The sequence below is a fragment of the Betta splendens genome, chromosome 3, assembly GCF_900634795.4.
Source record: "Betta splendens chromosome 3, fBetSpl5.4, whole genome shotgun sequence".
Taxonomy (NCBI): Eukaryota; Metazoa; Chordata; class Actinopteri; order Anabantiformes; family Osphronemidae; genus Betta; species Betta splendens.
In genome coordinates this window covers 16,414,755-16,439,482 of record NC_040883.2, presented here as the reverse complement: position 1 = coordinate 16,439,482, position 24,728 = coordinate 16,414,755, and the positions used below count along the sequence as shown (strand labels likewise).

General features: G+C 46.1%; 3 protein-coding genes across 5 annotated transcripts; 1 reads left to right on the top strand and 2 right to left on the bottom strand.

Annotated features, from left to right (window-relative positions):
* The first annotated feature begins 2,193 nt into the window (after positions 1–2,193).
* On the top strand, positions 2,194–7,690 carry cilp (cartilage intermediate layer protein, nucleotide pyrophosphohydrolase). Of its 2 annotated transcripts, none has more exons than XM_029143661.3 (8): positions 2,194–2,324; positions 2,952–3,055; positions 3,573–3,842; positions 3,925–4,104; positions 4,190–4,495; positions 4,565–4,673; positions 4,811–4,959; positions 5,066–7,690. In XM_029143661.3, exons 2-8 carry the CDS (start codon positions 2,971–2,973, stop codon positions 7,405–7,407), a joined length of 3,441 nt encoding a protein of 1,146 aa, XP_028999494.1. In that variant the 5' UTR covers positions 2,194–2,324; positions 2,952–2,970; the 3' UTR covers positions 7,408–7,690. The 2 variants fall into 2 exon arrangements, with proteins under 2 accessions (XP_028999494.1, XP_028999493.1); XM_029143660.3 differs by having other exon boundaries at positions 3,922–4,104.
* A 1-nt stretch (position 7,691) lies between these two features.
* Positions 7,692–11,695, bottom strand: eif3jb (eukaryotic translation initiation factor 3, subunit Jb). Of its 2 annotated transcripts, XM_029143669.3 has the most exons (8): positions 11,547–11,695; positions 11,325–11,413; positions 10,095–10,152; positions 9,895–10,001; positions 9,683–9,779; positions 9,287–9,457; positions 9,110–9,183; positions 7,692–8,882 (listed from the first exon to the last, which is right to left on the bottom strand). In XM_029143669.3, the coding sequence occupies exons 1-8, from the start codon at positions 11,557–11,559 to the stop codon at positions 8,754–8,756; spliced, it is 738 nt and encodes a 245-aa protein (XP_028999502.1). In that variant the 5' UTR covers positions 11,560–11,695; the 3' UTR covers positions 7,692–8,753. The 2 variants fall into 2 exon arrangements, with proteins under 2 accessions (XP_028999502.1, XP_040925880.1); XM_041069946.2 differs by lacking the exons at positions 11,325–11,413; positions 11,547–11,695 and adding an exon at positions 10,320–10,474.
* Positions 11,696–12,256: 561 nt separating this feature from the next.
* Positions 12,257–24,649, bottom strand: strc1 (stereocilin 1). The gene is made up of 29 exons (XM_029143664.3): positions 24,098–24,649; positions 23,291–23,947; positions 23,176–23,200; positions 21,749–23,087; positions 20,820–21,653; positions 20,418–20,483; positions 20,222–20,332; positions 19,962–20,116; positions 19,285–19,471; positions 18,837–18,952; positions 18,446–18,575; positions 18,154–18,342; positions 17,586–17,624; positions 17,321–17,491; positions 17,060–17,200; positions 16,670–16,731; positions 16,445–16,580; positions 16,245–16,333; positions 16,014–16,149; positions 15,721–15,917; positions 15,384–15,474; positions 14,948–15,119; positions 14,670–14,845; positions 14,411–14,566; positions 14,085–14,227; positions 13,848–13,996; positions 13,635–13,732; positions 13,159–13,309; positions 12,257–12,898 (listed from the first exon to the last, which is right to left on the bottom strand). The coding sequence occupies exons 1-29, from the start codon at positions 24,141–24,143 to the stop codon at positions 12,798–12,800; spliced, it is 6,063 nt and encodes a 2,020-aa protein (XP_028999497.2). The 5' UTR covers positions 24,144–24,649; the 3' UTR covers positions 12,257–12,797.
* Between the last annotated feature and the right edge of the window lie 79 nt (positions 24,650–24,728).

The following is a 24,728-nucleotide window of genomic DNA, read 5'->3' as shown; positions in this document are numbered from 1 at the left end:
GACTCTACCAGTGGAAATATGCAGAGGAACTTCTGCTGCTGTCATTATGGGGCCCGGCATCACACAGAGGAAGTGAGCCCATTTGACTTCCTTTACTTCTGGCCAGGGGAAAACCGATATGATTTTGATTCCGATTTGAGGATATATCCAAGGCATTAGACAGACGGTAACGCGTTTGACTTTGGGACAGTACGTCACCTTTCACTGTGCAAAAAGTCCATCTCTGGTGGAAACAGACGACATCTATTACCAGGAGACATTTTCTCATTGAGGACAAAATTGGTTTGGACTGCTGAGAGAAAAAAACTGTAGAGATGGATCACAGTTTTGACAGATTCTTATTAGGATTAGGCTGAGATAACTAAGATAGCTTCATTTGTCTTCCTGTCAAAAACACGGTAGCACCACGTTTTGGAGCGGTTGAAGTTAAAGTAGCAATAAAACTATCATAATGGTCTTACATGTGAAAGTCATCCTGTTATTGTCTAAAAAACAATTTATTTAAAAATTTATTGGTTACATTTTATAAATAGGTATGAAGCATTTTAGTAAATAAAGTTACCACATAATTTTTGTAAATGTTGGTTGAATATATACAGAACATTAAAATGATAAGAGAAAACACAAGTATCTTAAAATTCTACAGTAATTGTGTAAATAACTTTCTCTTAAATTTCTCTTCACCAACATGATTAGTGAAAAGTACAGTGCAATAGAAAGACTTAATGAGTGGATACATTATGTATATTTTAGAATTATATTGTCACATTTAACAACATGCATTAGTCATTGTAATCTTAAAAGTAAAGATACCAGTTTACTTCTTTAATTTATAAATGTTGACTGAATGTTTAAAAACATCCTCTGGTCCCAACTGAAAGATGATGAAATGTGAAAAGACAGACAATGAAGTGCTGCGAAGGGTTGTCAACACTGAATAGTTAATATTTGTTTAAATTAACATGTCAGAACCAAATTAGATCCCTTATTAATTAAATCACTGAAAGCATGTGTCACGGCGCCTTCCAGACAAGCATGTCGAATAAAAACACAAATGTGTTTGTTTTTAATTCAGCTGTGCTAAAATGATGACTGAAATGAGGAGGTGTGCGGTTTTATCAGCACTGATTTCCCGTGGGCATCGCTGCACTAGTTCACTGCCTCCTCGCTTCCCTCACACGTTCTCACTGCAAATCATCCACCTCCGCTGTTGTGAGGCTGTGTCGTGAAGAGCACAGGATTCCTGTCAATGTCAAACATTATGTCTTGCAACACTATGAACCCTATCATTATGTGAGATACACCAGCCTTGCCTCTTACATCATGTGTTTCTATTCCTACCCTGGAAACTGGAAAAGACTGGAGCCTGGTTGGAGGCAGGTTGTTGTTTCTCCGCGTGATGTAATTCACGAGGTACATAATGAATGTGTGGAAATCCAGCTTTAACCCGACTTGCTCCACGCGCTGTTTGTCCCTCTCTCCCTCAATCAAAAACAGATCACATGATTGTATGTGATGTAAACATGTTCACATACAGTGACAAACAGCTGCAGTTGTCCTCAGTTCCACTGAGCGCTGGAGCGCGTCTATACTCATAGCTTCACTGTTCTGGTTTATTCCAAGCACTCAGCACTTTTCGGTTACATTAGCCAGCTGTTGCCAGTGAAAAGCCCATTGTGCAGCATTTTCAGCAGACACAGATGATGAACATTATGTAGTTTTAGAAGCTAATGGGCCAATGAGGACCAATACTATGAAAGGAGACTGACTCCCATTCAACAGGTTGGAAGCACTGAAGTCTACATGAAGATGGTAAAATTAGCTATTAGCGATAAATCTGTCAGAAAAATAGTTAGCTGCTTTGTAACAATGTAACAAAATGCAAATTAATTAATACATTTCACAAATTAATTCATTATTTTTAAAGCTTTTTCAATATCGTTTTAAGGCCATTTTTCGCAGACATCTTTGGATTAGATGGATAATCAGCAGGCACGGACCAACAGCACTGAAGAGGACAAACGTGTCCCAGCATGGCTCAGTCGGCGCCGCACACTCAGGGGACAGCAATTAATACCCACTGCGTATCATGGTCATAATGAAGCTGATAAATAATAATGTAGAGGATAAAGGCCTAATAAAAAGACAGCGTGGCACGCTGCTGAGAGAGGAGGGAGGGAGGGGTGCTGGGGGCCGAGAGGTATAAAAGTGACAGTAAAGGAATGTGTTGAACTAGAGAGAAGAACAGAGGCGGAGGAGGGTAAAGTGAATGTGGGAACGAGTACAGAACAGAGAAAAGTCAAGACCGCACACTTGACACGAAGGTAAGAAAACAGATTATCTTCACATCTTTCATTTACATGATGTGATCTCCAGGACTGTTGTGTGTGTGAATAAAGACAATGTCAGCTGCTTTAGTGGTTTAGGATTAAATGCTATAGAAAGTCGACAGTTCATTCTAATTTCATGGCCTATTATTTATTTTGATATTTATCTGAAATTAGTCTGGATTTGATAAAAGCATCACATTACAGTTTCTATTGCAATTTCTGCTTTCAAGCTAATTGCAGTATTTATTTCATTTATCCCTTTTCTTTTCTTTGCTTTTTTCATTGTGTTTTTCGATTGTGTGGCCAAGGTTTCATCAGCGCATGCAGAACTGTGTGTTCCTCTGACAAATGGTGATGTCTAACACAGATGTGTAATCGGAGTGCGGGGCTCTGTCCAGCCATGTTTTTAACCTGAAACCACACAAAAGACAAAAACCCCATCAGAAACATATTCTTTAAGTTGAAAAGTATTTATTCAGCATATGAAGATTTGCATTATTCTAATAATGAAATGTTTATTGATGTATCTTCATTTTGAAGTGCATACATAGATCATTTAAAAGCTTTGGCTTTCTTCCCATGCATTCTTTACCGTGTTTTATTATCAACCTCCCTCCAAAGGTGAACGTTCAAGGGTCACATGTTGCAGCAGAGTGTGAGAATGTCGCTGAGGTCACTTCTCGTCCTTCTGGGATTCACTTCTGTGGCTGCTGTTACTACTCGAGGTGGGTCCGTCACAAAAAAAACGAGATTCTAGTTTCTACAACACAAATACCTGAAAAAATAACTAAATGGTTAAAAATTGGATGCTGATATAAAAATCTTTAATCTAATTTTATTTGTATATGTAAATGTTATGAGCTCCCAAATGTAATTCGTCCTGTCTGGTAACTGATTTGTGCCGGGAGCCAATTCCAGGAAAAGCCCTGGTTTCAGGACGTTTCACAATTCTAATATTTTCCACACCACAAAATGCTGTGTGGAGGTCTGCTGAGGCCTCCATGGAGTTCATATCTTGGGTTTTGGCCTGATGCGCAATAACAACTGGAGGAAATGTATCGCTGTGTGTTTTTAAACTCTGTCCAGTCAGTTCCAGTTCAACATAGGTGGACTTCATTCACTTTCAAACACATTTCAAGCAAACATAAAGGATGCACTTTTGCAAAGAAAACACTAAACACATTTCTCTTTGTATTATACTGAACATACTATTCACTGTTTGTTCTTCAACTTTGTATCCAGACAACTATGAGTGGACTACGTGGTTCAACGTCGATCACCCAGAAGGTCCTGGGGACTACGAGCAGCTGGAGGCCATTCGCTTTTATTACCGTACACGAGTATGTGAGACCCCACGTGCCATTGAGGCCAGAACCACTGACTGGGTCCCAGCACGTGAAACTGGGGAGAAGGTCCATGCTGACCCCACTGTGGGCTTCTGGTGTTTCAATGAGGAGCAAGGTCCTGGGCGCAACTGCTCTAACTATGCAGTCCGCTTTCTCTGTCCTAAAGGTTTGTGTTGGTGACACATTTCAAATTCTTAGGCAATAACATTTAATTTGTATAAAACCAAAACCATACTATGTTGCAGTAGACAACAGTGTGAACATTGAGGGTACCTGGGGTCCTTGGTCAGACTGGAGCCCATGTCCTGCTCTGTGTGGCCAAGTGGGGGTCCGGCTTCGCTCTAGACACTGCCTATCGGGATCAGTCCCATGCAACGGACCCAAGGTAGAAGGCAAATCATGCAACGGACCTGAATGTCCAACGCCACGTGAGTTGGTTTAGTTTAGAGCTCTTTCTACTTTCCCCAACAGAAGATATTAAACTGCATCGTACAACTTTGCTGTCTGCTTCAGAGTGTTCCCTGCAGTGCACGATGGGGAAGGTGAACGCCTTCTGTGACACGTGCATGTGTGAAAAGCACGTCCTGTTGGGGTCTGTGCGTGGAGCTGGTGGGCTCACTGCAGAGGGGGCAACCATCCTTCAAAGCGGCAAACTCCTCACCCTCACTGACCACAACGGGCACTTCCGTATCCCTGGCGTGTGCCCCGACGGAAACACCACCCTGACGGTCCGCCTACAGGGCCATGCCACCGCTGACGTTGTTGTGCCCCACAGCGACGAACACACCTCGGTTCTCAGTGTCCAGCTGAAAAGAACGGGTACAGTACGTCTGTGGGAAAATGAGAGATTAATTATGTGAGAAAAACTGCTAACATGTCATTCATCAGAGAAGCTCCACGTGCTGAGCAACCCTGAGAGCAAAGCCAGGAGGGAGGGACAAACCGCCGCTTTCTGCTGCAAAGTAGCAGGAACACCACAGCCAGACAAGTATCAGTGGTAGGCCCTTTTAAAATCACAGCCCACAAGCAAAACCTCTACTGGAGTAACTGTCCAACTTACAAATCTATAGGCGTTTTCTTTGCTGACATAAGACAGACATAATGTGTTGTTTGTCGTGTTTGGCCCAAATCAAGGTTTCATAACAACAGTCTCCTGGAGAAACACTCTGGGAGCACCTTAGTCCTGAAAAATCTGGGTGCTGAGCATGCAGGGGAGTACTACTGCAGAGCAAGCGCTCTCTCTGGCAGTATCAAGACAAAACCAGCCACACTTCAGGTCTTAGGTATGTTCTCAGTGAGTCAAGCATTATTTATAACAAAGTCAGTAATTTGCTCTGGACTGTGTTATTAACCTGAATCCACGTTTTGATCTCTAACACCAAAACACAGCTAAAGACGAGCATTCGTGCAACCCCAGGCCTGAACCTCACGTCATACGTCTTCCTCATGACTGCTACCAAAGCAGCACAGACTCATTCTACTATGACGTGGGAAAGTGCCCCACATCTAAGTGTGCTGGACAGCTGGATAATGGCATCAGGTGCAGCGACAAAGTGGCCTACTGCTGCGGGGTGAAGAAGATGGACAAGCGGAAGATAACCTGTGAGGGCTACGAACTACCTACCATGGTGGTGACTGAATGTGGCTGCCAGAAATGCGTGGACACAAAGGCTACTGTGCATGGTAGGGCATTTGCTGCGGACAATGGTGAGCCAATGAGGTTTGGCCACATTTTTATGGATGGAGTCAGAATCAGCCGCACAGGTTACAAAGGTACATTCTCCATCCAGGTCCCTGCAGAAACAGACAGGCTCGTCTTAACATTTGTGGACAACATGCAGAAATTTGTGAATACGACAAAGGTGCTTACGTTTAACACCAAAGGAGGAGCGGTTTACCATGAAATCAGACTACTAAGAAAAAAGGCTCCTGTGACAATCAGCTCCACAGAAACCAATACTCTGGAACTTGGGGAGGCAGACGGCCAAGAGGCAATGGTTCAAATTCAGATTCCTCCCCATACTTTTTTCAGGGAGAATGGGGAAGTCTTCACGGGTAACGTCAATGCTAGTGTAACTTTTCTTGACCCTAGAGATGTATCCACAGCTGCTGCAGCTCAAAGTGATCTCAATTTTGTAGGGGATGAAGGAGATACCCTGCCATTGAGAACCTATGGTATGTTCTCAGTTGACTTCAGGGGTGAGGAAAATAACGAGCCCCTAAATGCAGGCGAAGTAAAGGTCTTCTTAGATTCTGCTCAGGTAAAGATGACCGAACACCTCCAGACCATGAAACTGTGGTCCTTAAATCCCCATACTGGTCTTTGGGAGCAGGAGGGAAGTCTGCAGATGGAGAAGAAAAGAAGAGGAAAAAGGGAAGAGAGAACCTTTCTGATTGGAAACATGGAGATCAGAGAGAGGCGTCTGTTTAACCTAGATGTCCCAGAGAACCGGCGGTGTTACGTGAAAGTAAGGGCCTTCCGCAGTGAACGCTACATGCCCAGTGAGCAGGTGGAAGGAGTTGTGGTGAGTCTCATAAACATGGAGCCCACGGTTGGTTTCTCCACCAACCCACGGGCCTGGGGACGTTTTGATAGTGCCGTCACTGGCTCCAATGGAGCCTGTCTTCCTGCCTTCTGTGATGAACAGGCAGACGCCTATTCTGCATACGTCATGGCCAACCTTGGAGGTGAGGAACTAGAGGCAGTCCCTTCTGCTCCCAAATTCAATCCCGGCCTCATAGGAGTGCCCCAGCCTTACCTAGGTAAACTTAACTACAGGCGATCTGACCATGAAGACTCCAGGCTGAAGAAGACAGCATTCAGCATCAATCTGGCAAAACCAAGCCCCAACACGGCCGAGGAAGGCAACGGACCTGTGTATGCATATGAAAAGTTAAAAGAATGTGAGGAGGCGCCGTTCAGTGCAGCACATTTCCGCTTTTCAAGGGTAGAAGGAGACCGATACGATTACAACACAGTGCCATTCAACGAAGATGACCCAATGAGCTGGACCGAGGACTACCTGAACTGGTGGCCAAAGCCCATGGAATACCGAGCCTGCTACATCAAAGTCAAACTCAACAGCCCACATGAGATCAATGTGCGGTCTCACAACATGGGTGGAACCCACCCCAAGACGGTGGGCCAGTTGTACGGCCTCCGAGACACTCGCAGCATCCGTGACATGGACCAGACCAATGTATCCGCTGTTTGCCTCGAGTTCAAATGCAGCGGGATGCTGTACGACCAGGATCGTGTCGATCGTACCCTGGTGAAGGTGATTCCACAAGGAAGCTGTAAGAGAGATCACGTCAACGCTAAGCTACAGGAGTACTTAGTTAACCATCTGCCCCTGGCTGTGAACAATGACACTAATGAGTTCACCATGCTAGCACCTCTCGACCCGCTGGGCCATAACTATGGGATTTACACAGTAACGGACCAGGATCCCCGCACAGCCAAAGAAATCGCCCTTGGACGTTGCTTTGATGGCTCTTCAGATGGTACGTCTCGTGTCATGAAGAGCAATGAGGGCATAGCGCTGACGTTCACCTGTGGAGATCGTGAGGCAATGCGCCAGAGCATCTTCCAGGTTGTGCAGAATTCTCAAGGTCAGATCGGAACAAGTAAAGGGAGAGGAGAAAGCAGGCACAACAGACGCCGGCAGAGCAGTAGACGTAGCACCAGAAATCCTACAGGAAAACGTACGAAGCCACAAGCCAAACAGTGAATGGGCTTCATGCAGATTCCTGGTAAATAATTACCCTAGAGGTGGACAGCATTAACCTTCAGGCATGTATTGACTGATCTAAGATTAAGTGAATATGTACCTAAACAAATCTAAGCCTATTTTCATTTTTAGCTTTACCCCAATGAATAACTTGTTTGTTGTTTTACAACTGTACTGTAGTAAATATTTACTTGAATTTGTAAATATTGTAATATTTATTACATATACCTTAGAATTCTGAGCTCACTGCTGTGTTTATCACTAAAGAAACGCAAGGACGACAGTTCCTTTTGACCAGTGATTTATTAAATTAGATGCTTATAAAACGCAGATGCCGTATCGCCCACATTGTAATGTATCCAATTGTCCATATAACATTGAAAGTTTTCAATTTCCAGAAAGAGGGAGAACTATGCCCCTTTCAACTAACTGTAGCCCATATGAAGACATGTTGGGGTGAATTCCATAAGCCCCCGCTCCTTATCATACTTGATACAAGCCTGCAGAAGCAATGAGTAGGAGAACCAGGTGTAGCAAGTTAACCCCCTTGCCCGATTAACACTTTTCATACATTAGTAGAAATCAAATTAGTAAATCGTGTTTGTCATGCACAGAAAAATATCTATAAGCAATCTTTGCTCCAAATTTTCAAGGATATTCCAGAAATGTAGCAACAGAATGGCTGAGGTTTTAAGTCACATTTATACTTTTCTATCCCTTTTATTTTACAGCGAATGTCATGTGCTTTGTAAAATTAAATCTACTACTTACATGTTGCCAGTAAATTCACCCACATTGCGCTTTCCAGAGGAAAAAAAAAAACTAATTTCTTGAATAATTGTTCTGCATTTGGCAACCAATGTTATAGATACTATATACTTTCCTGTATCAGAACCACCCATAGGTAAGTGAGACCTATACTATATACATGACATTCTTGTTAAAGAGTTTGCATAGAACCTTGTGTTTCTATGTCACTACACTTATAACTGAAATACTGTATCTGGAATTTTGACAGGGGCAACATTTTAATAAAAATTAGCCCTGTGCAAAACCGACAACAGCAGTTACAATGTATTCTTCACTGAAACTGGGTCACCCAACGAATATTACATGATTATTTGTGAGTTGAGGCTGCATGAGACGAAAAAGGCAATTCCATATGTATGAACATAAACAGTTGGTGAGACAGGATGCTTCCTGGTTTAGTCCCTCTGGTCAATGAAGCAGTATGGAGGGGGCAACACATAGTTCCGATTTTCCAGGATGGCACTGGACAGCATGAGAAGGTACAGCTGCATTTCTGAGGGTTGGGAAGGAAAAGGGCAGTAGTGATGGAGCCAGTGTCACATGAAGTCCTCATAGTCTTGGGCGTAGCCACCATCAAACTCTGCATAGTCAAGGTCATCTTTTAGCTTTGCTTTCAATCCGCCTCCAGCTAGGACCCCTTTCTTCTTTTTCTTTCCTTTGTTTTGCTATAAAATCAACCAAGAATCATGTTAAAACAATATAGAAAAACTTAACACCATTTGCAATAAAGCACATCTCATAATTCCCGATAGTTATTAACATGTTTCCATGCTAAACTTTTAAAGTTCATCAAATGCAACAATGTACTTGACAAGGGCCTAGTGAACAGCACCACCTACTGAAGATGCACAACGCATTTACAGATTTCTGAGAAATGAAAGAAGTCACTCACTTTCTCTTGTTTCTGTCTTTCACCAAGTAGGACTGACAAGGAATTGCTGATTTTCTTCAACTCCTCTACTTCCACTGCAAAAACAGAAAGAATTTTTTTATCTTGCTTGAATATTGTTTACATGTAAAAATATACTTTATTTACTAAAAACCAATCAATAAAAGAAAACAGACTTACATGAAATACAGAGTTCCCGAAACAATGAATCCAAGAAACTTGTATAATGGACAGATTTTTCAAACTGCAATATCTTTTCTTTCAATAACTTTTCAAACTCTGTGAAGTCTTCTTTAGAAGATGGACACATGGCGTCAATCCCAGTGACACTGTTTGAAGTGCTGCTGACACCTGAAATAAAAGACAACCAATTTTTTCGTAAGGACCATAAAAATTTACACCAAATACCACCTAAAAGCCACAGTAAGAGAAAATTGCTTTAAATAAATGAGAAACTAGGTTTGCATTCATCTTGAACCAGTACTTAACATAGTGGGTACACTAAAATTAAAAATGAAACAACAGAAATATGCATTAATTGTAGTTTAACAAAGAGATGGTTTCCAAAATTCTTACCAAATGCATCTTTTGCTAGCTCCAAATCCGCATCTTCCTGTAATTTCTTCACTCTTAACTTCTCTGCGAGTTGTTCCTCAGGAGTGAGTTCTTCTTCCTATAACAGATGTCAGAAATTAAAAACCAAATACATTTGACATCTTTAAAGAGAAATGTTTGGTTTATTACATACAAAAACTGTAGACTAGAAAAGAATAAAACACAAAACTCACTTTGTTCTCCAACTCTTTCTCCTTCTGCTCCTGTTGTTTTTTCTTTAACCGATTTTCCTTCTCTTTGATCTTCTCGCTTAACTTTCTTTTTTCAGAAACTTTTGCCTCTGAAAATAATAATGTAATTTCATATAAAAACAACCCTGAGAAGTCAAAGAATTAACCTACAACACAAATTATGCTCTCAAAACAAAAATTACCTGATGTCTTCATCTCTTCTTTTTTCTCCTCATCTTCATCCTCATCATCCCAATTGTCCTGTGAATTTTTTTAAATTCAAAATCAAATCCAAAAACAACAGGAAGTAAGCCATGTAAAAAACAGAGAAGTAGAGATATACTACACTGTAACAGAAATGAATGACTTATGTTTATACATTTATATGGATGTAACATCCATAAAAAATCTGTAAAAATATAACTCACCAATTAATGTCACAATAAATACAGATATTCATAGTTGACACACAGCCACTGCTTGCTAAATTGGACCAAAGTTTGCGCCACAGAGAATGAAATCATCTGTTTTAGTTCCCATTTGGGCCAGAAAAGCAAACAATTAAAGAGGCGTCAACCAGCGCTTTCTCTCGGGTTCTGGACAACGATAATAACCGTGTCAGCATCCAGGTATTAACCGAACACCGGCTTCTCCGCACACGCCTGTTGTAGAGTCAGAACGTTCTAGGCCTGGTTCTTGCTTAAGTTGAGTCATCGACGCAGATGATTTCATCTGGCTGTGGCTAAAGTTGGTTAGCAAGCTAGCCAACCTCATGCTGGACGTAGCTCAAGCCTGTAGGAATTCGGGACAGGACTCGAACGCTAATCTCCTGTAATCGCCTGCTGTAACACACTCTGGGTATTCACGTGACAACAGGCTACGTGTATAGAGTGCTTCAAATCACACAAGAAAACACGTATCTTGTTGGCTAGGTCATCTAACGGTAAAGCTAATTTTAGAGGCAAGTTAGCGTGGAAGCTAACGACTAGCGTGTTTGCTAGCTACGTGGGCCAGTGAGAGACTAGCTTTAAGCTAGTTCATCCAAATTCAGCACGGTTATCCAGACGTTCGCTCTATCAAACTATCGATATCCGCAGTAACACTACAAATACTATACACCAAAAATACATTTAACCCCCAATTATTAACTGGGACCCCAACCGTCACTAGGTTAATAGTGTGCAACTTATCAGAGCTCTATCGCTGGCTTTCTATTAAGTTTTACTACAGGCTGCCCAATGGAGCCCCATGAGTTAGCCGCCAGCTAGCATAAGGCTAACACGGGCGACCACGATAAGGCACGACCTCGCATCTCTGGTGTCAACACGGCTACACGACATTGAATTATCAAACTTAAACGCCCGATGATAAAGCAAACGTGGCCAGAACGAGCTAAAGCAGCGAGTGGCGCGCGCACGGCGCCTCCAGCTCACCTTAACATCATCATCCTCGTCTTCGCCTTCCCATTTGTCCAGCGCTGCCGCCTTTTTAATCGGCTCCTCCGGTTCGAAGTTGTCAGCGTCTGTAAAAACGACAACATGAAATTCGTGAGTGCGCTCCACATCTACCGAGCGAGCGCGACAACAACGGCGCGTCGGGCGACTGAAGGGAGCAGTGAGCCGAGCGGCCGGCGTGCGGCTAGCTCGCTTTCTTACCCCAGTCCGCCATGTTGGCTGTGTTGCTTGTGTTTGACAGGCTCGCAGTAAATCGCTACCGCAGCCCGTTGGCCGCGTTCGGGAGCAGCGCCCTCCTTCCGCGCGCCACCGCGGCCTGTGGCGACACGACGCCAGTGCCGTGAGCCGGGCGTTCAATTAATTAAATGGCTTATTAATTATAAACAGGCAACGGAAGCACGAGACGTGACCTGCAAGTCCCAACACAAAATCAGCTAATTTTATTATAGAATCAAATCAATTCAATCTGCACTACTTATTAAGTTGCTACTACGTAAACATATACAAATATTCCAAACAATACCTTGTTTATTATTTAGTTGGATGCTTAATAATGCTTATACCAGTCCTGTTATACATTGTGTGTATAGAGCTACATACATATATTGGTAGAAGGATGTTGGAGATGGAGCTGGCAGGCAAGAGGACGACAAAGGAGGAGATACATGTGCTGACAGAGGACATGAGGTTGGATGGTGTGAGTGTAGAAGATGCCCAGGATTGAGATAGATGATGGGAAAAGCCGAAAGAGAAGTAGAGCATAGAGCTACATACCTAAACGTTCAGTTTTTATTCTGTTCATTTCTTGTTTGGTGATATATATAGAAGCTGGTATAGTAACAGCAGAGGGCACGAACCTATCTGGTGCCTGAATACTAGTTTTCCCGTCTTAAGCAAACAAACAAACCCAGTCAGAGCCAGCATGGTTTACTTTAATACTTTACATCCACAATCATCATCAAGTGTGCACAACAATATGAAACTCACAGCAATAATAGACACAAATATAACAGTCATTCCTCTGACAAAAATATATAATCTCACAAAAATAAATAACTTTGTAGAGTTAAATCCCAACTTCTGTGGATGTGGAGTTATCCCTAAAAAGGATGCAATTAAACAGGAGAGGGTTACCCAGTATTACCAAAAAATGAATAGAGAGCCAGTAACAAAAACACTCTGGGTTTTGATTATTTGTTGGATATATATTATCTGTTTATAAAGTAATATAGTCTTTTTAACTGAAACTGTCTCCACGTTAAATGTTTATACAGCAAAGTGACAGACACAAAATTACAAAAATAAGTCTCATTCAAGACTTTTACACACTATATTGAATATATAGTTTGTAAAAGTCTTGAATGAGGCTTAATTGTCAGACACGTTTTTTTGGTCGTGTGGGTGAGGAGGTGTCTCCTGATCCAGCAGGGGTGAGTGGGGTCATGTTCTAGGTTAGATCGGGTCGGGCCACGTCACAATGATCAGCAGCATCAGCAATCCCAGCGTGAGACACACTGGACTGTGGCTGAGAGCCAGGCCCAGGGACATCCCAGCTGCAAAGCAGGGAAACCAGCAGTGTATAGCCATGAAAACCATAATGCCTGAGCTTTATACGTCTTTGTATGTCATGCCCAAAACACAGTTAGACAAATATTGGAGTATTTGATCAGTGGACCACTAGAAGAATGCAACAATAGAATATCACAAAGTGTGTGTGTGTGTTATTTACATATATAAACTCACATTTTTAAAGTACTCAATCTTTTTTATCATTTAACATGATGACATTTTAACAAAGATTTACGTGGCTCACCTCTGAAGTCTACGGGCTTGTCCTCCCACGGCGTCAGCACCATAGCCAGAGCTGTCCTCTGAAGGTCTGACAGAACAGCAAGCTGCTCGTTAGTTACTGCAGCCGCTTGCTCATAGGAGAACATGCTGATCTGTGTTTGGCTAAACACCACCTTGAGTAAAAGAGCATAGGGACCCAGAGAGGAGGGGAGACGAGACAAAGTGAGGAAACTGGAAAATTACAGGTTCATTTGTTTCTGGTGTCAGCTTTGTACAGTAAGGATCTGAACTTGTGATTAAAACTTCTTCCATAGGTGTGTATTGCTTATATGGGTAATTTATCAATAATTACTTCTGAGAAGAACAGAATGAACATTACATGAGAATAAATTATTCTAGGTTTGACTTAAAGTATTAAAATTAAAGCACAAGTGTTACTATGAATACTATACTATACTACTACTATACTGTGAATACTGTAAGTAAACATGAACTTACACCAAATTTACTAGGTTGTATCATTGAGATGGCGCTGGGTGTGATCCCCTCTATCTGCTCCTTCACCAGAGCGGACATGGCCAAGTCTGGGAGGCCAGCTGTAAAAGGTTTATATGGTGAACACTGGGATCCAGCCATAAAAAAGACAGACATAGGATGCTCATATTCACAAGGAGCACAAATGAAACAAATCTCATGGAAGTCAGCTGTTACCTGCCATCACTCCGATCTCAATGAAGACATCGGTTCCCCATGAGCTTATGGGTCCAAAAGCCAGGCTGTTTGTTAGCAGCCCGACGAGAGCCGCCAGCTGGTCCTCTGAGCACGACAGCGTTAGCCGACCCAGCTGGAGCACTGCTTTGCTGCAGCCACCAGGAGGAGACACAGCGAGAGGGGAGTCAGTGTGAGCGTGTGCAACCAGCGGGGCTCAAAACGCCGTCGTTTGCTCACCTGAACTCTATGGCGTTAAAAAGGCTCATATCTGTGGATTTAGCGCCGCACACAATGTACCCCAGAGACACCAGAGTGCTGGAGTCCAGCTGGCTCGGACTCTGCTTTGTGGAGATTAGTATCGTAGTAAACAGTGCAGCCAGCTAGGAGGAAAACAACACTTAGTGTTAATTTGATATTTTGTGTCATTGCATAGGTTTAAGGGCTTGGCCAACGCTATTAACAATTTATAATCATAAACACACTTGAGGCATAAACGAACACTGTCAGAGACATGAGAACCAGATTCTACACGTCAGGCATCAGCTTGTTTGCACGGCAGCTACCTGTCTGCTGCTCCAGGCAGAAATGGCTCCCATCGCAGCGATGCTTCTCCGCTCAGTCAGACGGAGGCTGCTCAGCTCGGCTTCGGTCATTTCTAACGCCAGCACACCCAGCTGAGCGATCACAGACTGGGACAAGGAGGACGCCGGGCCATAAATCTTCACACATGGTTCCAGACAGACCCAGAAAGGAAGGAGCAGACAGGTCATAAAAGCCGGCCCCGCCTGGAGGACACTCAGGTCGACTGCAAATGAAAGCTACCTGTTTGACCTTCTTGAGCAGCTGGCTGCGCTGGTAGGATGCAAGGAACGAGTCTTGACCCATCAGCTCCAGACAGTTGAGGAAGGCCGGCGTAGGCATGCTGGTCAGAGTGTTGGGGGGCCAAGCAGCAGGAAGCGTTGTCTGCAGCATCTCACACGTGGGAACCATTATAGTGGCTGCACAGGGACACATACAAAAACCTGGTGAGGACTTTCTGCTAACAGCAGCATGAAACTGCATGTGAAACCGAGTGGAAGCAACTAATCTAAAGGTCTTACGTGTCTGAAAGTTTAATATGAGGAAGCCCAGGAAAAACTGAAGAACAAACTGCTGCTTTTGGAAAAATGCCGCCTTCTCGTTGTCGCTCCAACAGTGGCTCCCCACGGCCCCACGCTCCCACTGGCGGTGGCTTAGGAACAGCCTCTCGATGCGGCCCACAGTCATTAGCGCCTGCGGGAGCACGAGCAACAACACGTGTGGTCACACTGGTGGTTTACGGGAAAACAGGAACTTTACCGATCCTGAAACCAAGTGGAGACGCAACACCTGTCCTTTGGCCTCTCCTGCCACAGGATCAAGTAACAATCCCGCTTTGGATTTCTAGACATCAGACAGGTGAGGTTCACGGTTTTGTGTTCAATCTGGGCTGCAAACTGCAACCTCAGCAGCATTTAGGGTGTAATGTGAATGAATGGAAAACAGCAGCTGGCTCACCAGGGAGATGTCCTGCAGCTCATCATTAGGTAGGAAGAGGAGAAACCAGTCTACTTGATTGAGTGTGGTCTGATTCCAGTTATTGACTGGTCTGAGAAAACACAATAAGGCACAATAAGTTGTATTATCATTACAATTGCTGAGAAAATCTTATAACGCAGTTTTAAGCCTTTTTATTCACAACCAGCCTGATTTATTGAGTTCACATAATATTATGAGAGAAAAAGAATTAAACCTGACCTAATTCTCACAATGGAAAAATATCCTATTTACACAATTAACTGCACAATAAGTGCAACCATATATTCTAACATCTACTTAATCACAGTGTTTGTACCCGAAGGTGGCAGGTTCTTGCAGGATGCGAGCCAGGATGTCCATCTTGCTGCTGCTGTAGCAGAATCCTCTGAGGAAACCCAGACTGGCAGTGAAGAAGCTGCGGTCCAGCTGGTCGAAAACCTCGTCCGCCACAAACGAAGCCATGACGCCCAGAGAGCGGAACTCCTGCTCCGTAAACGCTCCTGTGTACATGCCCTGCAGAGAACGGGGAACGCAGCAGTGACGCTGCCAGTCTGGGCAAACGTGGGCTCTCCATCATCCTATTGTTTGAAGCACACAGTAAAAACTCACCATCCTCTGCACTATCTTGTCCACCAGAAGCTCCTGCTTTGTTCTGGGCAACAGGAGGAAAGGACGAGGGTCCTGGACAATCAACTGCCTCAGAGTGTCCATCACACTGGTGCTAAACTTCTTAATGGTGCTCACCCTGCAGGTCATGACACAAACACAGGAGTCAAAATTAGTTATTATTTGTGTCATATATGTGAAAGCATTGTGGATTAATGCCAACTTCTGCCTTACTGTAAATACAGGGCAATCTCAGCCCCAAGATCTTTAAGCAGGTTGGGGAAGAAATCGAATAGATACAGCTCGTCCAGCAAACAGTTTTTCTGTTCAGAAGGTAAAAGAACATAAAGATCCCATACATCATAACATTCATATATATATATATATATATATATACATATATATATATATATATTATAGAAAGATATGTTCACCAGTGAGGTGTGAAGAAGAACAGGCTGCTGTCTGAGCAAAAGCAGGATCCTTCTCAGTGCAGGCCGTGAGGTATCAGCCTCTATTCGTTCCTGTAGAACCGTGCAGCTGACTCCCTGACCCAGGGTTCCCAGGCTCCTGGTCAGAAACAAAGCTCAGCCTCAGTACAAGCTACATGCTGTGCGCTGGTGAGCTGAGCATAGAGTGAACATGTTACTTGTACGTACAGAAATCTTTGTTTCACCAGGCTCGAGTTGGTGTTCAGAACCTCCGTGAAAATCGCTTCAGCCTGAAGCACAAGGAGAAGAGAGTGTAAGCGGATACGGAGGCAGTTTGTGTCTGTGCTGTTTGTAATCACGGGAAAGTCCGTTCACAGGATTACAGATGATGACGTCTCTGCTTTTGCTTCTCCGCTTAATAATTTAGCAGCTAATCATGATACCCTCATACGCACCGTCCCAGGACAAACAAAGGAAGCATTTTAAATCAGAGGAAGCACAAAGGGATCACGACACAAAGCAGAAGCCAAAGTGATGCTGCTTTTAAGTGCGTCTTCTCTAAACGATCCATTTCCTGTGCAGCCTGTGACGAGCTGGAAGCTCCCGAACGTGTGGCACCTGCTGCGTGTTCCAGCGTTTCGTGGAGGTTGCGGTGATGTTTTTCACAAGCAGATGAGTTCTGGCCAGGATGCTGAGCAAAGGCGTGCAATAGAGCAAAGGATCCACGTCATCCAACCAGTTGACGACTTCTGGGAAGCCCTGGTCACAGCAGAGGCGAGACAGAACAACCAGCTGTTCAGCAGCGTTCCTGATGATAATCTGTGATTATAGACTTCAGTTCAGTCCTGCATTTCATTGCTGCTACACTTTCAGCTGTACCCAGAGTTTGGTGGCGACCGCGTTGGCTTGTGTCAGGCTGAGACCCGGCACGTGTTGAGCCATGGCAGGCAGGGATGACAGCAGCTTGTCAGAGGTGAGCGTCAGGAGCATCTCCGTCCTCACTCCCACGATGAGGGAGCCGAGCTCCTGCAGCTGGCCTGGAGCTGTCAGCTGGGCGGAGGGGGGAGGAGGGGGAGGACAGCGTCAGGGGGTACGAACACCACAATTTCCACAGGAACTTCCAATTGTGAAATGCTAAACTCACTGCAGTGACTGAGGAAACCTTGTCTATGATCAGGGAAGCCTGGAAAACAAACACGACAAATGAGTAAAGTAAAATACAACATTTGTACAGCACCAAAATGCTTTGTTTGCTGTAAAATCCATAAAATGAAAAATAAAATTCTTTGGGACTGAGCAGTTCTTCACGAAGCATCCGTAAGCTTCAAAAGGCTCAAACTCTCAAGTTTTTAATGGAGTATAAAGCCGACAGCTGCGAGGCAGAGGTAAAAAGGAGAAAAAGGAATTTGCTGTGGTTCAGGTGACAGCTGAAAGTCAGGAAAAGCTCAGGTCTTGGCTTCAGCCTGTCAGCTGTTCCTCAGGAGCCCGACCAGCTGCCAGGAAACTCAACCGTGCGCGACAAAGAGGGTCTGGAGCGGCTGAAAGTGAAGCCCCATTCACTGACACCTGATGTTTATCTCAATAAGGAATCAGTTCACCCGTACAAAATGATGCATGTTAAAATGCACCGGGCGCTGACCTGCAGATGACGCTCATACATACCACCGCCGTATGTCGCGCGCTCTATATTATTCATGCGCTAACGGTCCTACCTGCGCAGGGCTGAAGGAAACGGAGCTGAGGGCAGGCAGGGCGGCGAGCAGCTGTGACGGCGTGAGGCCCTGCAGGAAGCTGAGGCTCAGCCAGGGCAGGAGGCGGGCAGCGGCCAGCTGTGCCAGGCGAGCGGCGCCGAGCGAGGACGGGGCCTTCAGGTCCGGGCCGGTCAGTAACACGTTGGAAATCTGGACAAGGAGAGAGGTGTTATAACACTGGTCAAAGTGGAAGCACAACTATGAAAGACCTAATAATAATAATAATGATAATAGTACAATAGATTGTTTTTACCAGAGAGCTCGGCAGACTGAGTCCTGCACGAGAACAGTTCTCAACAATGTCCTGGATCACGCTGAACGCCTCAGTGTCTTTGTAGACAAGGATGTCATTTGGATCAGCCAAACATGTGAGGTTACCCAGCCTAAAATAAGAAACACTGTTCACACCTGCAACAAGTCATAAATATGCTGAATTTATTAAATTAATGTTGTTCATATAGCATGACAACAGTATCTGTCAGATAATTTAATAGCAAATAATAGTCTGTCACTATGTGCCCATAGTGAGTGGTTATAATGGTTTTTAAACACTATATTTAAAGGAAGAATCTCAATTTGAAGAAGAGACATTCAGACAGTTTGTTTACATGAGTTAGACCTTGCTTGCATACTGTGACTCCTACCTAATAAAGTCCTGGGCTGTCAGGTTCCTGTAGGAGCCGATGATGCTCTGAGCAACAAATACCCGTTTTAGAGGCGTGAGGGTGTTTCTCTGCAGCACATCCAGCCCATCAAACAGCTGGGAACAAACAGAATGAGACATAAAGCGACAACAACATGAAATGTTATTCAAATGTCATCACATTTAGTAGAAGTGGAAGTAAATATTAGACATTGTGGCTTATATTTATATCCATTTCTTAAGGAGAGCTGAATGAATAGACAAGTCTATCTATATCCTGCCCATTAATAATTGAATCATTCCTTTGTTTATTTATTGAACATTGGTCACGAGCATTGGAGAGGCTGTGACTCGGCTGTGACTCCACTGTGCCCCGTGGCTAATCGAACTCAAGCAGTCCCGGCTGCTCGGGTTTCCCAGTCAGGTGTCAGAGCTCAGAGGGCCGTTACCTGAGCAGATGTGAGGTGTTGGAAGTTGTAGAAGGGCAAGTAGGCGATCAGGTTTCCGGCGTTCCTGATGAAGGACTGTCCACCTGTGGCGATGGCGTTTGAGGCCATGACTTTGTTGTACCACGAGCCAAAGGCCTCTCGCTGCTCCATAGTCATTTGTGCCAGGTTTCTGTTAATGACGTCTATCCTAGAAAACAACAAGTACATGTTGATGAGATCCGTTCTGTAGACTCAGCAAAGCAGGCGAGAATTGTCTTCAGTGGAAGCTGCATGAACTCATGTACTGTTGCATTATGAGTTGGTGCTGTTGTTTAAGCAGCATTTTAATGGTGCATTGTGTCATTTTGTCTAATCTTGGTTCGTCCTAACTTTGATGCTCTCAGATGATCCAAGCAGAACTGATGTGGCTTTCAGCTGCACACACATTAAAAGCTTGTTCTCGATTGGTCATTGAACTAGCTTCCTCTACTTGTTATGTATAATGTATCGTCCTGGCACCTCTGGGAGCAATGCCACGTTGCTCTAACAGAAGCCTGACACCAGGACGGTGATCACATGGAAGGATAAGGTAGAAAAGCACAATTGCACAACTCGGCTCCACTGAAATCAATCAGGATGTTGAGAGGTTACTGTGCTGCTATGCATGATCACTAATGTTTAGCACCACCATGGCTTACACATTGACATTGTTCTGCAGGGTGGGCAACGCTTGGATGTCCGTTAAGCTGGCCGAGGTGAGCAGAGGAGCCAGGTCAGGAAACAGACTGCCGTCTTTGACCAAGTGGTTCTGAAGCAGCACGGACGTCATCGTAGACAGGTACTGATCCGACAGCTAGAAGACAGAAGCCGTGCTGTGAACTGTGTAAGACTGAACAGATACGATCGGTGAACCGGGCGACGACCACGTCTAGGGAGGGAACGGGTTTCAACGTTTCACCTGCAGTGTGTTCTTGTTTATGCTGTAGTACTGAAGGATCAGTCTGATGGTGGTGACGTCGGCCGAACTGAGCACTGAACTCAGGTCGCCCAGTGGTATTTTGAGGTACTCCTAAGACAAAAACAGAATGAACACATCCAACAAAGATGGACTGTCCGTGTTTCACTTTAACATTTAGGGGTCGAAGGTGTCTGACCTTAATGAACAAGAAATCTTCACTGGTCGCATCTCTGGGTGTCTGCATCAAACTGGTGAGCACCGTCTGCAGACGGAAACACAATCATCACGCTATTTAAAGTTGGAGTAGTGGAAACACAACCTGTAACGACTGAGAGGCAGTAGAGGTTACACCCAGAGATCAGGGTGGAACGGGGGTGTAGGCTGGTGATACACTGCTACGCAATGACAGTGATGATGATTGATGAGTGATGATTATACAAACCGCGATTAAACCTGTATGAATCAACAAATAAGTATTATTACATAGGACAGTACTTCATCCATCAGTTTATCATTCACATACCGTATGTATTACGTAGTTTTGCTTTTGAGATTCAGCATGTGTTACTTAAATTAGCCCCACCATCAAACCACTCACCCCAAAGCACTGCAGCACGACCCTCTTCTTCTCAAAGTCGTCTTCATTCTCAAGATAGCGAACCACCGAGCCCAACACGCTGAAGCGGATGTTCTCCGCGACGTGCAGCGACTTGTTGTGGGCCTCCTCCAGCGCCAGCAGGATCACCACCGTGGTGCCGAGCGTCCGTTCCAGCAGCGCGGCCGCGGGCTGAGGGAGCAGCAGCGCGGCGCGGGACCTCAGGCTGTCGGCCCAGCAGCGCAGCATCTTCTGCAGGGCCAGGTTCTGGCTGGGCCCGGGCTGACACGCCAAGTGGAGGTCCGCCGAGCAGCTCCAGTTGAAACGACTCACCAGGTTTTTGGCCAGGCAAAAGAACGGCTCGGCAGCGGCGCCGGTGCTGTTGCCGGAGACGGCGGTGGAATAGTTTGCGTACGTGGTGCACATGGGGCTCACCCACTTACTAGACAGCTCTTGGGAGAGCTGAGAGAGAAGGGCGGCGTTAGGGCACACAAAGGAGACAAAATTGGTCTGGTCGTGTTCCCAGCACAGAGTCAGGAGGGTGATATCTGGAGGAGACACGCTCCAGCTGGGGTACTGGCACTGCTCAGGGGCCTTGAACGCTGTGGGCCTGCCAGTGGGTGTCACGGCGGTGCTGTTGGGAGGCACTGGAGGTTTCGAAAAGTTGGCACAGTGCTGGATTAACCAGGTGTTGTCCTGATTGGCCAACAGGTTCTGGAGGACGGTGTAGTTGCTGCAAACCTTGGCCGTGAAGTTCAGCGGGTCGATCTCAGCACAGAGAGCTACTTCTGTCATATCCACTATAATGGGACGGGTCCAGTCCGAGTACCTGCACACCTGAAGCACAGATTACAGATACGATTGGTGAATGAAGACCAATGAATGAACAACACATGATCAACGTTTTCATTCTCAGATCCAGGTGGACCCACCTGCGGTAACAGCTCACTTTCCACGATGCCAGCGCACGCCGTCAGCAGCCACGTGTTCAGAGGGTCTTGTAACAGCTTTTCATAAACAGGCGCTTTGCAGCAGACATTTTGCTGAAAAGCGACCTTGTCCACTTCCCAACAGAGGCCGACCACCGACACGTCCACGGGCAGGTTTCCCCATGTGCTGTAGTCACACCAGCCGTTGAGGGCGACGGGCGCCGGCTCGGTGGTCAGGGCGGTCAGCGCCGCGGTGCAGTGGTCCTGAAGCCAGTAATTGGCCTGAATTTGCAGAAGACCATTCAGGAAGGTTTCGTTGGTGCAAACCTTCAGAGCGAAGCCGTTCTGATCCAGGCGGATGCATTGCAGCAGAACATCGGTGGTCACTTGCGCCAGTTGCCAGTCTGAGTAGCGACATGCGTCCAGCATGTAGGCGTTTATGTCCGGGAGCGGCACCAGGGGCACGTTGGTGCAGTTGGGCAAGAACTTCAGGTTGTCAGGGTTTGTGAACAGAAGCATGAAGAAGCCGGTGTGCCCACAGATGAGCTCCACCAGTCTGGACCGGTCCAGGGCCATGCAGAACTCCAGCAGGGCGGAGCCCACCGGGACCATGGGCTGGCTGAGCCACTGCTCGTACACGCAGAACTGGGCCGCCATGTAGCCGGGGTCCGCCGAGGAATTGGCGCAGTACGCGTACAGCCAGACGTTGGTCTGGTCCGAGAGCAGCTTCCTCATCAGCGAGGCGTTGCCGCACACCCGATCCACAAACGCCTGCCGCTCGTTATCGCTGCACAGGCCCACGAGCACGGGGTCCGCCGGCGCGCCGCCCAGCCAGCCGCCGTAGTCGCAGGCGAGCTGCGTGAGGCTGGGGGCGCCTCTGGCCACTCGGCCCGGCGCGGGGGTCACCGCGGGGGGGAGGGGGCCGCCGGGGGTCACCGTGGGGGGGAGGGGGCCGTCGCAGGCCGGCGACGGGGTGAGGAGGGGCGACGCCAGCGCCTGAAGGACATAACACGCGTTGCTCCACACCTGCTCCATCTGGGTCGGGCTGAGGACGCTCAGGGCCCGGCACAGGCCCAGCACAGACGGGAACGCCGGTTCCGATCCCGCCAGGACGTCGGCACACAGCGTGTCATTGAAGCCGGCCAGGTTGTGGCGGTCGCAGCTGAGGAGGAGCTCCCGGTTGCCAGTAGCCAGCGAGGCGCTGCGTTGGAAGGAGAAGCCCGGATTCTGGCACTCGGGGCCTGGATATGGGCACGGAGACTGATCTGACGCCAAGAAGACTTCCAGGAAGATGTCAAGAATGGCGTCAGTGAAGGACCAGCTCACATTGTTGTTCATCCCCCTAAACAAAGGTTTAATTTAACAATTTGTTCTGTATAAGCAGCATCAGGAATAAATTCAGAGATTAAACAGTTGTTTGAGTGACTCACCACATAATGAGCTGTGCAAGATCTCCTGTAAAACAAATGAGAAACAACCACATGAGTATAAAAAGCTCTATTCTGCCCTGCATGAATGTTTATACCATTAAAAATAACGGTTTACCTTCCTCACAGGTCTCTTTTCCATCTAAATGTGGGATTTTAAGTCCAAACTGTAACGCTATACGGATGTAGTCCATTGGGGTTTGAAGCAACGTTGCAGTGAAGTTTACCAAATATGTCACCGCTAAATCAGTGAAGCTGCTTATCGCGTCCAGGAGGCTCGCAGACAGAGGGACAGCGGACAGAATGCTGTCGAGCGTCTGCTGAAAAGCGGCGGACGCTGCAGCCGCCGGCTCCTCCGTGCCGAAGAAGGAGGCCAGGAAGCCGCCGGAGGGCCCGGCGCTGCTCAGCGGGGGGCACGTCTGCGAGCTCAGGGACGACACAAACGTCAGCAGCGGCTGCACCAGCTCCACGGACACGGCTCTGGTCAGCTCGGCCTCCAGGCCGCAGTCCTGCCTCCCGGACAGGAGACACACGGCGTTGGTGGTGAAGTTCCCCATGAACCTCTCTCCGAACAGAGGTCGGAGGAGAGCGAACAAGTTGCTCAGCACGCTGTAATAGCTGTTCACGTAGGAGCTGTCGGCTGTGGTGAAGCTGTGAGTGTTTTCATTCGGACTGGACAACGAGTGGATCTGATTAATGAGTCGCTGGATGTTATCGTCTAATGTTGAGTCTTGGGCAGGTTGTGAATGCACCTGCTTCACATCACATGTGATCCCTGAGAAAAAGAATGAGGTTATTATGCAAACACTGAACAAGCTTAGTGGGTTTTCCTTATTTTTCCAGATAATTCCCGTTTTTAAATGTAGGGTTTCCTTTTGTTAGATCACAATTATTTATTTCTCATAATAAAGGCTGTTTTACTCACCAACGAAGACGCACAGGATGCAGGCAGCTGACGTCAACCACATCATGTCTCCTCAATCCAGACACAGGTGCGTAAACGGTGAAATGGACGTCAGTGCGGCTGATGCTGAGGCACAAGGACCAGGCGGAGAACAGGCTTCATGCTGTGTGACTACCCGGAGTCAGCAGTCACCAGGCTGGAGCTCGTCATCCAAGCCTCATCTGTGGCCCCCGGGCCGAGGTGATGCTGATGAGCCCGCTTTCATGCCACTGTGCTCCCGGACGCTGGCGGCGCCTCGCCTTCGTGTCTACCTGCAACCCTACACCGGGTCTGGAAGCGGCGTAACGAAAGACACCGGTAAAGGGGAAAATGGAGGTGCGAAACGCGGGCGGGACTTCGGCAACAAGCTCAGCCATAGATGATGAATTATTCACGCCAGTGTGTTGATTAACTCCTCTGACTGAAACCTGAGTCCTACACAGAGGAGCCAAAAGCCACCAGAGTGACAGCTGGAGGATTTACATCATCAAAATCCTAAAAACATTGTGATCAAGAATCAAAAATGAGGTTAAATGAGTCTTTGGGTCCATGATTTTGAAGTGTGTGTTTAGGAATAGTTTGAATTATGTCTTGCACAAAGCAATGGACCTGC